The 17,797-nt window shown below is 29.6% G+C and overlaps 1 protein-coding gene across 1 annotated transcript in view; it reads right to left on the bottom strand.

Annotated features, from left to right (window-relative positions):
* The window catches only part of LOC106456887 (spermatogenesis-defective protein 39 homolog), a 36,458-nt gene that overhangs the window by 3,552 nt on the left and 15,109 nt on the right, over positions 1-17,797 (bottom strand). Inside the window, exons 11-17 of the mRNA XM_013916256.2 lie at positions 16,884-17,018; positions 13,841-13,882; positions 12,225-12,314; positions 11,555-11,641; positions 9,954-10,043; positions 7,555-7,659; positions 1,873-1,996 (exon numbers count right to left, since the gene is read on the bottom strand). Coding sequence (XP_013771710.1) covers positions 1,976-1,996; positions 7,555-7,659; positions 9,954-10,043; positions 11,555-11,641; positions 12,225-12,314; positions 13,841-13,882; positions 16,884-17,018 — 570 coding nt within the window. The 3' untranslated portion in view covers positions 1,873-1,975. The remainder of the gene's footprint in view (positions 1-1,872; positions 1,997-7,554; positions 7,660-9,953; positions 10,044-11,554; positions 11,642-12,224; positions 12,315-13,840; positions 13,883-16,883; positions 17,019-17,797) is intronic.

The following is a 17,797-nucleotide window of genomic DNA, read 5'->3' as shown; positions in this document are numbered from 1 at the left end:
AACACAATAAAAAACCATCCCATGTTTTTCATCATTGCAACTCAAAAAACCATAGTATATATATTAAAAACACAGTCATTTTAAACAAACAAAAAATCAAGGAATCCATCTTAATTGAACAAAACAACCCCACTCTGAACCAACACTCTGGGGTGCCTAGATACCTCTTCCAAGTTTTGCAACAGTTCCAGTCATGTGACTTCTTTGTTCAATACTGTATATATATATATATCCGTGTCAGTGTAAATTACTTGTACCTGATGATGACGAAACGTTGTACATTTACTGTTATGTTAAACTTATATTAAAGTTTTTCTTCATTACCCATTCAAGCCGTCTCCAGCCATTATAATGATGATAAAAACCAAATAAACATTCATATTAAGAGTTTTTGGCATACACAATCTAGATACATGTAAACTTTCTTTTTCCTAAAATGTTAAATTGCCTACGTGAACATCTGATACCTAAATTATTTTATGCAGTATATAATTATATCTTACTTTTATATATCTATAGCATGCCGAGCAAGAGAGTTAAAGATGTTTACTTTAAAATATAAATATTTAACTTTTCAACAAACAAATAAAACTTGTCAAACAACAATTATAAACAAAAGATTAGCTACAAAAATCAAATAGTCAATATCAACATCTTTAATCAAATATGACTGTAAGCAAACTTTTTAATAGCCAGTTAGTCAGTATTTGTTTGAAAATATAAACTGAAATAATTTAACAATACCTGTTTAGTCAACCTTATCATTCTTATCAAATGGAAAATACACACTAGAATAGATCTTGTGCAAAAATCAAACACTTATATAAATATCTCCTACCAATGTAATGTACTATTTTATTTCACCAATAATCCAATTTTTATCTTTATGCCCCCTGCAAATAAAAGCAATTGTCTCATGAATAATCCAATGTTGATCTTCAAACAAATTTATTTCAATAATAATAAAAGCTTACCCAGGGGTAAAATTCTGCCATTACTCACTGATACTGAGTACCAGAACTTATTTTTTAAGGTGGTACTAGTACCGGGACTTATTTGGGTTGCTTTTCAGATGTGAGTGTGCTCCATTGTTCTGTCAGAAAATACACACTGACAAATCAAATGTCATTTTTTATGTTTACTCATAATTTTTTGTTTTAAATAGGTCCACTTCACCCAGCTGAGTACCTGTACTTTTTTTTTGAACTTTCACCCCTGAGTTTACCTCCTTATCTGTTTGTTTGTTTTGGAATTAAGCACAAAGCTACACAATGAGATATCTGTGCTCTGCCCACCACGGGTATCAAAACCCAGTTTCTAGCGTTGTAAGTCCGCAGACATACCGCCGTGCCACTGGGGGGTACCTCCTTATCTGCTGCAAATAAAAACTACAATTTGATTTCATCAATAATCCAATGTTTATCTTAAATCCTCCTGCAAATAAAAACTATAATTTCATTTGACAGTAATTAAATTCTCAACTTATCATTTGAAAAACAAGAAGTTCTATATAAATATGAAAACGTACACTTTGGATACTCACATGCACATCTGCATAAATATTATTCTTCAGTTTCATTATTTGCTTGCTGATAATTTTGAAAACTTAAATGGTTATTTCATGCTACATAAGGCTAAATACATATTTATTATAACTAAAGAAAAGAAAGACCTTGTTACAATGTCACAAATAATGGTTAACTTAAAGCAACATTATATACAATGTTAGACTGAGCACTTTTTGTTACTTAAATAGTGACACCTAATTTCTTTAACATAATTACTTTCTCCAATTTAATTCTTTTTAACTAAATTTTATTTTCAATACAAAATGACTTGGTTACAAAACTATAAACAAATGAATGGACTTGCATGTGTGACACTAGAAATTCTTCACTCTTCATTGATGTGATAAAGTTCAAAACTGTTATCTGATGACTTCTAATATTAACTTTTCTCTTGATAATCTCACCTGCTAATTTTTCCATTTAATGGTCTAAAGAAGTAAATACAAAAGAAAATGGAAAAAAAAACAATTAAGGAGGTATTTCATACAATTTATTATCATGACACCGTTTCATTTCTTTGAGCTTTACTAATTTTATCGAGTTTTAGGACTAGTCTATAGATAACAGTGTAGACTGATAAAATGGATGATGTATTCACAAATGTTAAGATATAAAAGCTAAGTTTTCCTTCCATATTGTTCTTCTCCCCTAGTGCTAGCTCCTGACTATATTATGTATATAACAAAACAAGTTGTAGAAGTTTTATTCTATTTCAACTTTTCTGTTTCAATAAGAGGTATTGAACAATAAACTAAAATATTTCTTTCATATCTGAGCTTCTCTTCAGAGGCAGAAAACTATATATATTCATACTAATCCTAAAAAACAAATTGCAGTGACATTTATTTTCATACTTAATCTAACAAACACACGTCTTGTGTGCTGCAAATTGCACCTAATGTGGCCTTTTGCTCAATACCTGAGTTCATCAGATTGGCTGGGCAAGCAACATGCACATGTAGCCAACCTGATGAACTCTCGTAATAAGTAAAAGGCCTCATCAGCAAGGCAATCGATGGAGTTGACCTGATAAACTCTGGTACTGAGTAAAAGGCCGCATCAGCTATAATATACAGCACATAAAGTGTGCAGTCAAGATGTTATTATATTCTTCTTAATGGCAACTCATTTAAAAACAATAAAAAATATTTGTTACAAATTATTATCAGTATTATTGTGATGGAGTATCAGTAAATATATATAGTGGAAATGTTAAAAGGGCACAAGTAAAAGAAAAAATGGTAAAATACTGCAAATAAACTCTTTATTGATGTTTTTGGCTGCCATCCCTAGCAGTAGACTACAAGAATAGGATTTGCCAATTATAAAAAACATCATGAGGTTTTGGTTAGGTATTTGAAGTTAAGCACAAAGCTACACAATGGGCTATCTGTGCTCTGTCCACCACAGGTATCGAAACCCAGTTTCTAGTGTTATAAGTCTGCAGATATACCACTGTGCCATGGGTCAATTCAACAATATGTAGAATGTTAAAATATAATTCTATCACATCACATAAAAAGCTTTCAACAAGATCTAATGGAAGGACTTATAGTTTGAAGAACAAAAGTTAAACTAAACAAATACTAATATTATAATAAATTTGAAAAGTAAAAATATTTAATCTTAATCTTACAAAAAGAAAAGCATTTATATTGTTTATCAGGTACTGTTCCCAGTTTATGAATTGGTTGTTTTCTTTTAGTAATATCTGGTAAACAATACTTGAATCCAACTATAGAGGAATTGCTGATGTCATGTTCTGAATTGTTAGAGATTCTATGACTGAGATGACAGCTTGCTTGTCCAATGTACATCTGTCCACAATGCTTGCATACTACTGAGGTATCAAGTAAAGGACTGCCTTATATTTAAAGTGAATTTTGGCATATACATTTTATTTAGACTTTCCCATATAATACTTCTGGGTCAATCACAACATTGGGTACCTAGTATGTTCAGGATATGGACATCAGATTTTAATGTACTGTGTAGCAAATACTGGTATCATGCTTGTAGAATATTAATGGGCTAATCACCAAAAATCAAAAATATTAAAAATATAATCGTAGAGAACATCTAATTACTCACAAAATTCTACTACTTACATGTTAACAAGATGGTCTGTTTGTTGGTTTCTTTCACAACTGCACGAAGAGATGATGTATGAGACTATCTTAGACACAAGAAATTCTAGGTAGCCTTTTTCAGTGATAAAAAAATTAGTAATTTATTGAATTTTTGTGTTAAAGTAATCATCTACGGGCAATAAACTAAGTCTTAGATGTTGAGAGTAAGGGATAGAGTTTTCAATGCTTTATGGATGGAATGATTTAAATTATAGGTAAGAATGAGAGTCGGTTGTTTTTTAATTTACGAAGAGTGTCCAAAAAGTTCATGGCCTGACCTATAAAGAAAAAGAGACACTGGTTCAGCTATACTTTATTTTTCAACATAATCTCCTCCCAAGGGGATAATTGAGTAATTCAAATCCAGCACCATGGATAGCATTCAAAGCAACATGCAATTTGTGAGCTGGACATTGTCCTGATGGAAGAGCACACCTTTTTGAGCAATCCTCTTCTCTTTTCTTTGATGTCTTGAAGTAAATTGTTGATTAAGGAGGAATAGTAATCTCCTGTAATGGTTTGACCCTTTTCTAAGTAACCAACTAGTAAAACACTCTTGGTATCCCCAAAAAATTGATGCTATGACCTTCCCAGCAGAGGGTTGTGACTTGAGCTTCTTTAGCATGGGTGAGCTTGTGTGTTCCATTGCAAACTTTGCATTTTTGTCTCTGGGTCAAAGTGGTGAGGCCACGTTTCATCCATAGTTACGAATGTATTGAAACCTTTGAAGTAGATGTCGGCTTTCAATAACTAGGATCCATTTCTGCTCAGGTGACAACATTATTGGAACACATCTGGCACTAACCTTATTTATTCCAAAACTGTCACTCAAAATGTTTGCTACAGTACTTTTATCGATTCCCACTTCCTCTTCTAACTTCCTAGTGGTAATTTTTCTATCATATGTAACCAAATCATGAACTTTATTTACAATTTCTGTTGTGGTCAATGTCGAGGGCCAACCTGAGATCAGATCATCTTCACGATTGTCTACCATGCTTAAACTCAGCACACCACTTTTTTACTGTTGAATATGCAAGAGCAATCTCTTATTCCTCCAGAAAAAAAGTAATATAATGTTCCTATATATTAGTTAATAAAAAAGTAGCACATTATATTATTTGTTACATTTCTTTTTCATGTCCTGCAAAACTTTTACTGTGACTATTCCTATTACTATTCCTAACTTTTTTAACTATGCCTCTGAAATTTAAATTATTATATGTATATCAATATGATTGCACAGTGCACATGCACACAATTAACCTGACAAAAAACAAAACTAAGACCCTGGTGTAAATAAACCTTGTATTAAAGCCATTTTATGAGCTGCTTTCTGAACTTTTTCCTTGGCAATTAGTCAAAGGAAAATCATAATTAATACGTCAGTGAGATATTTTATTTGCTTAAAGTTTAGAAAGTGAAATTTACTTTGAGTTTAAAAAAGAGAGCACTAATATCAGTGTACAACAGAAAGAAGGTAATGAGATGAACTCATTTCTTTTTCTCCAGAAAGTAACTAGAATACTATTATTCAAAATATATTAGACTATAGCATCTTGTTATTGACAAAAGTAATATTATTACAGCAATGAGTAACTTATACTTTGCCAACTCTGCTAGTTGTAATGTAGTAGTTTTTCAAACAAATTTTAATTTCTAAAAATGGTGGGCTTTGGCTAGAAAAAATTGCAAGTGTATATTGAAGTGAAGAGTTGAAAGATGTAACATAGCTTAAAAATTGAAATTTATCTGTTTTTTTCGTGTTTTTGTACACAACGAAGCTATACCTACAATGTCATCGATACATCTGTTATACATAGTAGGTGTTCCACCTGGATACTGCTTGAAAATGTGATTTCCAACATATCCAAGAACAAATTGGCATAGGATGGGCCATTTCAGCATGGTTTTGGGCTTTGGTAAGCTTCTTTCGTAAGGTTAATGTTGGCTTCTGTTTTCTGTGATCCCTGTCAGATATTATTTGAGAAGTGTTAAAAACTGTCGAAGGAAATTGGTGGGATGCAGTGTTCATGTCATGCAAGGAAGTGGAATTTTCTGGATTTTCCTGATTGTTATTAAGTATATCTGTGTATTTTTTTTACATTGATTTTATTGACTTTGAATGTTTTAAAGATATGTGGAATTTTCCATAGAATAGGAGTTTATATCACAATTGAATTTTAGATTACTGTTAGTTAATATTTCTCTAAAGAGTAGAGAGCATGAGACAACCTTAGCACTTAAAAAGTTTATGCTGAAAATTCAAAAACAGAAAATCAGGTGGAAAGAAGTGTAGATGAAAGTCTTGTGGTGCAATATGGCTATAAAGGAAAGTGATTACAAAAACAATGTGACTGTTGAAACATGTATAAACAAGCTGTTGTCTTGGTGACAGAATCCATGAACAGCTAAATCAGATAAGAAAACAAAGAAAGACCATCTTTGTGAATACCAGTTCAGAACACAATGTCAGTTGAACTTAAGTAAGCCTCATCAAATCTCATAAAATGAAAAGATCTTGAAAACCGACTAATCCGTAAACTGGAGACTCTGCACCCTAATGATCTGAATGAATGTTTCTCTTTCCAGTAAAATTTAAAATGTTTTATTTGTCATATTTCTAAATTTAATTTGTCAAATTTATATTAATATTTATTTCATTTATTTCTTTTCATTTTTCAAACCGGAAACGAAAACTATTAGCTCTTAATGAAAGCTTTTTATGTAATGTAATAGAACTGGATTTGAACATTCTATAGGGTGGAACCATAGGTGATTTACAACTCGAAAGTCCAAGCTTGGTTGAATGACACCTTTCCATGACATTGGGTTGGCAAACGTGGTCCCCACAAATGGGCCCCAAGATCTCCAGGCTTGACTCCCATGGATCTCTTTTTCTGGAGACTACTCAAGACACATGCGTACAAAGAGAAGATCAGGAACACCGAACATCTGAAACAACAAATTCGCAACAAGTGTTGGACCATTGACAATGACACAAGTGGTGACACAATGCAGTGTTCAAAAAGAATGGAAATACCATCTTGAAACTTGTTTCAAATTACAAGGGCAGCAAATGGAACACATTTTGTAAAATTCATTGAAGTGCCTATTGTTTCAGACTTTTCGAACACCCTGTACATATTGTTGTATTGAGTTCACCAATCTATATAATTTTGCATAAATTCTAATAACGTGCTTTATGCAATTGGCAATTCTTATTCTCGCATCTTTTAAATAATTCAACATCTTGCTGTTAGATCTGAAGAAGGATAGCAACCCAAAACAATATCTATAAGTATATATATTTCATAACCAATGTAACAATTTCTACTTATACTGATTCTAAAAGTAAAACAGACAATACCATACATACAGAAATAGACTAATAAACACAATGTAGCCAATAATATGCATAACAATGTTAATGACAAGAGGTAATGCTCAATATAATATATCTGTAGTAATGCCAAAAAAAAATTGAAGAATGATTTACTATAGAACAAAACGAATGTCTCAATACTTTATTGCAAACTGACTTTGGAGCACTGGGTTTCAGTAACTTTTTTTAGAAAAAAACAAAAAATCAACTAAGCTATTGCATATCTTATTAATGATCATTTCAGACTTGCATTTGCTTTAACATTTAATTTTAGAATTTCATAAAGTTAACAAGTAGAAGCTCACTTTTTCTATGGAATGGGAAAATAGTAGCTTTTGACTTTTTTCTTTGAATTTCACAAAATTCACATATTCCATGATTTTTTTTCTACACAGATTAACAATAGATTATATTAAATTATATTATACTATTATACAGTTTTCATAAATAATACATTCATCTGACAACATACCGAGGCTCTGAGTGCTTCTTGTAAATACAAGTGTTCTGTGGAATGTGGAAGGAGCTTTTTCCTGTAGTCTTCTAACCCCAAACGATCCTTCATTAAAACTAAAGTCTGGAGAAAATACGAACATGTTGTCTAATCCTTAGTTACCAGAACATCTGTGGTAGTAGTACTACTTGTTTAAATTGGGTTTTGAATATGTAAAAATAGTCGAAGCATAACCTTAGAAATTTATATGTTACTAAGCTTTGCACATAAAAGTTCTAAGCTTACCACATTCCTAGGTCATTGGTTGAGATTCTGAGAATAACATTTCAGAGATGCAATACATATTTACAAACAGTTTCTTTAGTGTAAGTAATAAATGATGAGCACAAGCAATATTTTTGTAGAACTGAATTAATGTGCCACTCTATGAACCATAAATTGTACATTTGACTTAACTGGTAAAAAAAAATTGATTATTATACAAATGTTTTCTTACTAAAAAATGATACAAAACTTACTCAAATATCTTAAATATTTTTGTACATTTAAAAACATTTACTCTCTCTCTATATATATACATATATAAAGATATATATATATATATATATATATAAATATAAACCTAAAATAATCAAAACAAACTTCCCTCAAGTGCTTCACTGCTTCTGTCTTGTCTTGTGAACACAGACTTTGTGTTGACAAAATAACCAAAAATAAGATCACGCAAACCAACAGTTCCAGATATTCAAAAGTAAATGATAACTGGAAAGACAGTCTTCATAATACACACAGCTTTCATGACATCTAGTAGTAAATAAGAAAAGTTTCTTCTACATAAATCACTTTTCTTTTTAAGGTAGCAACAACAGCCTACATTCCATTACACCAAGGGATAGAACACAGAAGATCTAAGAGGATGTAGTTGCTTGAAAGTTTCCAGTCCCTCAGCCTGAAGATGAATCCATCCATTGGTTTTCCAAAATTTATGGTTTTATTAAATAAAAAAATTGACTTGAAAAAAGCAAACAAAAAGCAGGATTTGACTTCAAACTGGCTGTGCATACAAGCTCTCTGCAAACTAACAGTGCTACCTTGTTGCTTCCTTTCTACCCAACACTAATAATGCTACATTATTATGTAGTTTCTGCCCAACACCAGCAGTGCTACCTTATTGTTTAGTTCCTATCCAATACTAGCATTGGTGTTATGGTGTTTTACCACACTGTCAATTCTTTCATATCCATTGGTTTTATACAACACTACTTGTACTAAAGTATTGTTTAGTTTCTATTACACAGTAAGTGTGTTTTATTGATGGTGATGAAATAATACAGTGTAGCTCAAATCCATAACTAACAATGTCCAAAATAAAAGATTTCCATAATCATCATATGTAGTCACACATATGGCACAAACTTTTTACATGCCCACCTAAATATTTTACTTGCCTGAACTGTTCTTAATTGCCAAGCTTCCATTGATATTGGGATACCTACTACCCTGACACAAACATACAATACATAAATAAACAAAATTATTTTTGTACTCTTAAGTACTCTACATGAGCTTAACAGTGCTACCATGACATAACGTTCTCCCTAAATGACAACCAGAGCTCCACATGAGTTGAAGAGTGCTAGCATGACATGATACATACCCTGAATGACAACCACAATACCACAGGATCTGAACAGTGCTACCATGACATGAAATGAGGTGTGCTTGGATCTAATGTCATATTAACACTTTCACAAAAAAATATTATTTAATGTAAATAGCTAATTTATAAACATAACTATCAGAGATACTTCTGTAAACTTAAGCTGACACAAAGGTGTAGAGTTAATACTAACAAATTAGTTATTATTACAATGTGTGAAATACTGCAGTCAGTAATTCACACAAATCAGTTAATCATTAAAAAATCATTTAATATTATATTAAACCACTGTGGAGAGCAAACAGTGACAGCATTAATAAAGATTCAAAATGACAGAACTAACAGAATATTTGTAAACAAGTAAATATTTTAACAACTCATATAAATACCAGTAATTGCTGTATACTGCTAGATTTACGAAAGGGAAACAGTTAATAATAGCAATTTATCCATAAAACTACAACTCAAGGAAATATGGAGAAATAATAGCTATTTAATGTGCATGCTATATATATATCTTAACATGCTCTTATACAGATATACAGTGCTTGTTAAAACATGAAACAAAAAAGTAGTACTTCACATACTCAAAATAAGTACATTTTGTGAGAGAGATATATAAACTAATGCAGTTGGTTCAAATACCTTGAGAACAAAACAGTTTACATTTTATTAGAAAGCAATCTATAAACATTATATCACATTGTTATAGATATAAGCTATCAGTTATGACATGAAAATTTGTTTTTTCACTTACGTCAACCACAACTTGATGACATTTGTACTTTTTAGCTAAGCTGAGGCGTTTCTCTAATCCATCCACTAATTTCAAGTATTTTGATACAACCTGTTGTAGATTTCTTTATTTAATAATAACATACTTTCTGGACAGGTACACAGGTGATTTGATCAAAAATAAATATCAAATTATGGACATAAAATAAACACTAATTCATTATAAAACTAGCGAGTTCATTTTTCTAAATGTAAATTTCAAATCATTTCTTTTTATCCACTGTATATAATTTTAAAATTCTAATATAAGCTGTTCAAATTGAGTTTGAAAACAGGACTTTTAATATTATGTTAGTAAAACAACAATGATGTCATCTACAAAATCCTGCACTTTTTATACATAATGTATTTCATTAAGAAATGCATTCTCACAAACATTTTTCAACTTCAAGTAACAAAAAGTGTTGAACCATTAAAAGTACAATTACCAGTCTATCAAGCAAAAAAAATCTAGATAATAATGTTATTTTGTTGTTGTTGTTGATTATGACCTAAGGCCAAAAAAAAAGGTTTGTTTCAGAGAATGGTCATAGGATAAGGTAGTCTGTAGGTAAGAATTGTTTTTGTTGGAAATTGAATTTGAAACCAAAGAAACACCATGTTTTGCCATGGAATATGGGATTGTTACACCATAATTTGCATCACCTGTTTCATTTAGTGCACCACATTGGATATGCATTTTCTTGACATTACAGTTAACAACATTATTAAATGCTGCATGGTGGTCTTCTAGTTTATGCCATTTGGTTTGGTCCAAATCTGAACAATGAAAGTTAAGTTGAATACTTTTTCCAGAATAGAATGAATTTCTTGGCAGACTTCAACAAAGTTGCTCATTCTTTTACAACTGAAAAATACACGTTTTCCTTCAAAGTGCTTGAATTTTCACCTCTCTTTATGCTAAACACCCATGATTTGACATTGTTGTTTACATTTTACTATCTGGTTGTGCATGTGTATTGCTAACTAAACTTTATATGGGTGTAGGGAAAGCTTAAATTTATGCACCTTATTAAAATACAAAATGGGATCCAATGCCTTTTTAACAGTCACAGTGTATTTTTTATGAATATTATTTTAAGGACAGACTTTATTTCATCAGTACAGCATATGCAGTCAATACTATATAACATACACCATGTGGAATGTCCATATCATGCTTTACTTCACCTGATTTTACAAATAGAAAATGTATACATCACATGATAAAAATAGATTCATCAGAATGTCAGTATTTTTTTAAGTCTTCATTTGATAATTGTGCTCAGTTATTCGTGTTTTCAAGAATTCTATATAATTTTTAATAAAAAAATTTTTTTTCACTTAACAGAGATATTTTTTCTATGAAAAGTCAATAAAACTTACCTAGTTGGATTTTTAGAAACACATTTTTTTTTTCCTAAATGACTTATCAAAAACTTTCAGGTTTATTTGTTAAATGAAATCTCTTTCAAAGTATCTTTCACAAAATACAAAAAGTTAATATTTTATCAGAAACATTAATGATTTTGATAGCAATTACATTGTAACTTTTCTAAAAACCATAAATAAGCCCGACTTTACCTCAATGGGAGCTTTATGTAAACATAAAACATCTACAACTTTGTCAAAGCCAATACAGCATCTCATCTTAGTCCCTCCAAGCCATGACTGAAACAAAAATGTGAGAAAAATATATATAAAGCATCCATATATGGCTATTTACTGGAATGAGAAACACACACCAGCAATACTAGAGAGAACGATGCAAGCACAAAGACTAAAGGTTGTGATTACCAACAAGCAGAGAAAATGAAATATCTATCTAAAATATGCAAGCAGATGTACACATATATGGCTATTTACTGGAATGAGAAACACACACAAGCAATACTAGAGAGAACGATGTAAGCACAAAGACTAAAGGTTGTGATTACCAACAAGCAGAGAAAATGGAATATCTATCTAAAATATGCAAGCAGATGTACACATATATAGTTTTTCTTTTATGGTGGCAAATAAACTGTGAAACCATTCTCATCAACTTTGAAATTAACAAAATTATTTGCTGTTTTTCAAAACTTCCAATTTGGTTTTGTAAATCTGTTTGTAACACATCAATGTTCGTGTTCCCTTTTTTTCTAAGCTTACAGTAAATAAAGAATCTTTAGATAAAAAAAAGATAAAACAACCACAAGATTTGAGCCCTTAGGAATGCATTACATATCAGAAGTATTTTGTGAGCATAACATACTTTACTCTGGAAAAGATTTTGTATTTGATTCCACTGCTGTCTTTGAGTAAGTGCACCAAGAGCAGTCCAAACAAACTGCTTGTCTGTAAGCTGCAGATACATAATAATTTTTATGAAAAAAATAAAAATCACTGAAATTCAATTTTAATAGTTCAAAAGGTATTAATGGCTAACATAAAAATAAATACTACCATTTTAACTTTTCTTTTACAATAAAATATTATGTATTCATAACTTTACTGAGACTTAGATTTTTAAATTCTATACAAACAAATTACACTGAAATATAATTTAATATATTAATATAGAATAAGTTCCATAAAAATACTTTTCATTCTACTATAACATATTTCAAATATATTTTGATAAAACCAAAACATCTATTTCATTTAGAAACGTTTAGAATATTTCTAATAATTAATTATTTGAATTTTAATAAAACATTCTAATTTTAATTCAAGAAATAAACTATAAAACATACATCAGGTTTGTTTTTCATTTACATAATTTCCAAACAGATAATACTTTTTTATTTCTCTGTTTGACTTGATTACTGTATTTGCCAGAGTATACGACAATACTTTTTACTCTTAAAGCAATGCCTGATTTTACCACTCATCTTATAGACAGGTTCAAAGATAGAGTTCCAGTAACAACTCTCTGGTTAGTAGCATATTTAACCCAAACTATATTTTTTCTTTTACTTTTGTTTGCTTTTTTGAGGAAGTGCGTTGACATCGTACCACCTACTGCATTACAATAACATATTTATAACTGTATCATTTGTCTTGATTCTTCATAATTAGAAGTTATTTATCTCACATGCTAGTTACAATTAATCAAGACATTTTTTATTTGAAATGTATTGATCTCATCTGTCATACTAAAATATTGCTAATATTATATCAAAAAAAGTTACATATATTTTGTAAACATGTTTTTTTATAGTATATCACTATATCTTAAGGTTAAGAATTTTTCTGTAATAGGAAAAGAGTTGAACTGTGATGAAAAATTTGTAAAGTTGTTTATTACATGTTCATGACTTAAGTTATGCTGAACTGAGTTGTCTGTAGCTTTGAAGAGCATAAAAACCACACTCATGGTTGTATTGATTACTTCAGAGTGAAGGTTAGCACAGTTTAAAAATAACTTCTAAGAATTTCTTTACAAAAGTAACATCCTAAACTTGCTTGACAATAGAGATTGTCCTATACACTGAACCTCAAAGAAATACACTTAATTTGCTCAATAAATCAGGGTCATCTTATATGAGAGGTTGTCTTATACACTGGCAAATACGGTAATATAAAATGTAACTCTATTATAATTAACAGTGTAAAGTGAGTTTGGTAGTGTTTAGGTTTCCCTGGATAAAATACAATTACAACAAGCACTAAAGCATTACCTAACCATCATAATAACCAACAAGATTAAACCAATCATTAAAAACTTTCAGTTATTTCACATGCCCAATTTAATATAATTCTTAAAAATAATAATAATAATGAAATGAAAACTACCATTTGATAGTGATACTAATTCCAGGTGATGTAAATTCTCTAAAAGTAATTTATATAAACAAAAAGATATTTTTTAACACCTGCTAAACTCACTTGATGGGCTTTCTTTATAGCTTGGGGACTAGCAAAATTGTTCTGTAATAAAAATTGGAAGTATGAATTTATATACTTGAGTATTCTGTAATAAAATTTGGAAATATGAATGTACATACTTGATTATTCTGTAATAAAAATTAGAAATATGAACTTACATACTTGAATATTCTGTAATAAAATTTGGAAATATGAATTTACATACTTGATCATTCTGTAATAAATATTGGAAATGTGAACTTACATACTTGATTATTCTGTAATAAATATTGGAAATGTGAACTTACATACTTGAATATTCTGTAATAAAATTTGGAAATGTGAATTTACATACTTGATTATTTTGTAATAAAAATTGGAAGTATGAATTTACATACTTGATTACTCTGTGGAAATATGAATTTACATACTTGATTACTCTGTGAAATATGAATTTACATACTTGATTACTCTGTGAAATATGAATTTACATACTTGATTACTCTGTGGAAATATGAATTTACATACTTGATTACTCTGTGGAAATATGAATTTACATACTTGATTACTCTGTGGAAATATGAATTTACATACTTGATTACTCTGTGAAATATGAATTTGCATACTTGATTACTCTGTGAAAGATGAATTTACATACTTGATTACTCTGTGGAAATATGAATTTACATACTTGATTACTCTGTGGAAATATGAATTTACATACTGTTTACTCTTTAATAAAAATTGGAAATATGAATTTACATACTGTCTACTCTTTAATAAAAATTGGAAATATGAAGTTACATACTTGAAACTGGCTGAAAATTATAAATATAAGTTCAAAAAATACAAACAAAAAGGTCAGAAAACCTTTGGATCACCATTAGCTCTCCGATCATTTTGGCCAACCATTTAGTCACCGTGTACTTAAGATAACTTTAAATGTAGTGAGTGCATCTTCACAAACTTTGGTAACCCTTTAGTAAACATTACAAGTCTTTTGTACACAGAAAATAAATTGTTAATTTATTATTTTTACTACAGAATTGTCTGTGAATTTACAAAGCCTTTACTGAGTCAATCTAAGTGCAAGATGATTTTCATGTTAAGAAACAACAAATACTTGTTTTCATCTTACAATTTTCATATTCTGTTTGCATAACCTCTAGAACTTCCTAAATGAATATCAAAAAATTTTTCAGTAAAACTTTATATTTTATCTGTTATTTTATCTACATTAAAACTGTATGTAGGCCTGGTCCATTTGATCATCCTTGTAACCAGCACATAACAAAAAAATATTAAATAAACCTAAATTACCATATTTCTTTTCTATTGTAACAGACAATTATACAATATTCTTACAGCTAAATCTAATACTTTACGAGTCTCCTTGTCATTTAAATTTACTGCTTTACAGATGCACTTTGAGTATGGAAAAAGCAAGCTTGGTATAAACAAAGTATCAAGTTACTAGCATGCTTTAAAATCACGCTGCACTGAGAATATGCACGTACTATCATAAGTATATCTTTATTTAATTTATTTTTCATTTAAGTTTTATTATTGAACCTAATAATTTTCTAACTTTTACATTTTAATTTCTTTTATAACAATAAATAAAAAACATACCAGGTATTTAGTGCTTACATGTTGGTCTTGTACTTTTACAACATTTTCCTCTCAAAGTCTCTACAAGAGGTAACTCTACATTTTGGTAGGGTTGTTATTAGTGCTTTAATAATTTTTATTTATTTCAAATATGGAATTTAAAGCATGAAATATCAACACACCAAAACATACAATGTCCTAAAACTATTACAATTTAACAGGCTTTACAACTAAGCTTTAAGGGTATTAAAATAATTGAATTAGCTGGTCGAAGTGATTTCAGCAATAGCAACAATTAAACAGTACGCCAAATAATTCAAAACTGTCATCAAACTAGTTAGCCTTATAGCAAAAACAGTAAGTTATAATTTTCTATTTTTATTGGCTATAAATAATCCAATAGCATATGTAAGAAAGAGTTATCAACTTTTGAAAGACAGAATGTGATAGGAGGGCATGGCACGTAGGCTTGACTCCCTGGTTTTTATATCTCAGTAAAGCAAGAAGATTTAAGATTATAAGTTAACATTATGTCCTAGCAATATCTATACAATAAATGTGCAATTTATGCCAAACTCAGAAGATCATATAGGGGTAAAAATCTAAAATAGAAATAAGTGATACATTATAGTGAAGATTGAGAATTTATTCAATTATTTCCTTTTCAAATTAAGCAATTAAAACTAATATTAAAACATGAATTATAAACTACATTTTTATGTTAAATGTATTGACAAACATTAATAATAAAGTAGTTTAATTAAATTTTGAACATAACTCTGTAAAAAAGGTTGTAACGGGCACTTTGACCTACCCGTAAACACAGGATTAACATACCATTAACTAAAGATTTGAGAAAAAAATTATGCAAAAGCTTCAAATTTGTATTTGATTACAGAGACATAAGTGGCTTACAAACATTTAATAATCTATAAAAGTTGATCAGCACCTTGAGTTTCACATTACTTTGCTAAGAAAACTATATGATGCTTTTGTCATTCATCTAATGTGTTTTAATTGGAAAATTATCTATCCTAGTAGAATATTAACTTTCATGGTTTTTAATCAGACTAAAAGTTCAATTGTTTTACATTAAATAACATTATAATACTAAAATGTCTAGATAACATTCAGTGGTAATTCCAATGAAATATTATTCTAAGTAGCAGCTAATTAATGAATTTGAGATCTTTATCATCCATATAGAAGCTTTTAAAATTCACTATGCTTTTAGCATGTTTAATTTCACATCTTAAGTATGTTTGAAGCCAACTTCAAATATTTACCAGAAAAATGATCTAGAAACATTTGCAGAAAACACTAAGTATGTCCATTACTCATAACCAAGTGAATCACTGCTCATCAACAGTTACTAGATGAGGTACTTACAATCTTAGATGAAGTTAAAATCGAAAACAAGTAAATATAAAAGTAAAATTAACTAATAGCTTACCTCGGGTAATTCCCAATGATAAAGGCAACAATAGTATAATGTTGTAATTACAGAATTATTAATCAGTGAAGCTGGTCTTGGTATTTCTTGAAAAATGGGATTTATTCCTTCTTTTTCTTGTCTGATATCGCCTTCCTAAGGAACAATCACAAGTTAATAGTTTTTGTTAACAATTAATTCACATAAGCTTTTTTCAACTACTAAAAAAATACCTACGTACAACGGTCTCTTAACATCTTTGGAAAGCAGTCAACTATAAAAAGTTATAAATTTTTATTCTTAAGGAAAGAAACAGTTACAAAACAGCTGTGATCCTGTTTTATTGAGAAAAGGATCTAAAAGCAGCATAATTACTCAAGGTTTATCGTTACTGAAAGAATCAGCTACAAAAACATTATAAATCGAGCTTTGTTTCTAAGGAAAGAAACAGTCATGAAAATATAAGTCAAGCTTTGTTGTTAAGGGAAGAATCAGTCTCATAAAAATAATTAGAACAAGCATAATAGCTTCTAGATCAAATTTAAAATGTATGTTGTATTAACAACAGTTATTCAAAATAATAAAACTTTCATGTGTATATATATATTGCGTATTTTTAAACCGTAACAATAATTCATCCTTTTCCATGCTTAAGATTAGTTCTTCAAACAATCATAAAAATAACAAATGTACATTAAACATATCTGGTTATCAAGTTAAACAAATCAACTTTTCCATTCAATGTATACTTTATGTTATTCTTATCTCTATTATAATTATCCTCCTAATTTTTGACATAACTCCTACAGTTGACCCTGTTAATATGTATTCGATGGACATTTACATTCCCATACAAAACATGACAGTAATTGGAAATCAGTTTTTTTTGTTTTTTGGAATATTTTTGCAAAGCTATTACACAAAGACCTCTCTGG

Source organism: Limulus polyphemus, unplaced genomic scaffold (assembly GCF_000517525.1).
Source record: "Limulus polyphemus unplaced genomic scaffold, Limulus_polyphemus-2.1.2 Scaffold268, whole genome shotgun sequence".
NCBI classification, from domain to species: Eukaryota; Metazoa; Arthropoda; class Merostomata; order Xiphosura; family Limulidae; genus Limulus; species Limulus polyphemus.
The sequence above is the reverse complement of the archived record's forward strand: the minus strand, read 5'-3'. Positions and strand labels throughout refer to the sequence as shown.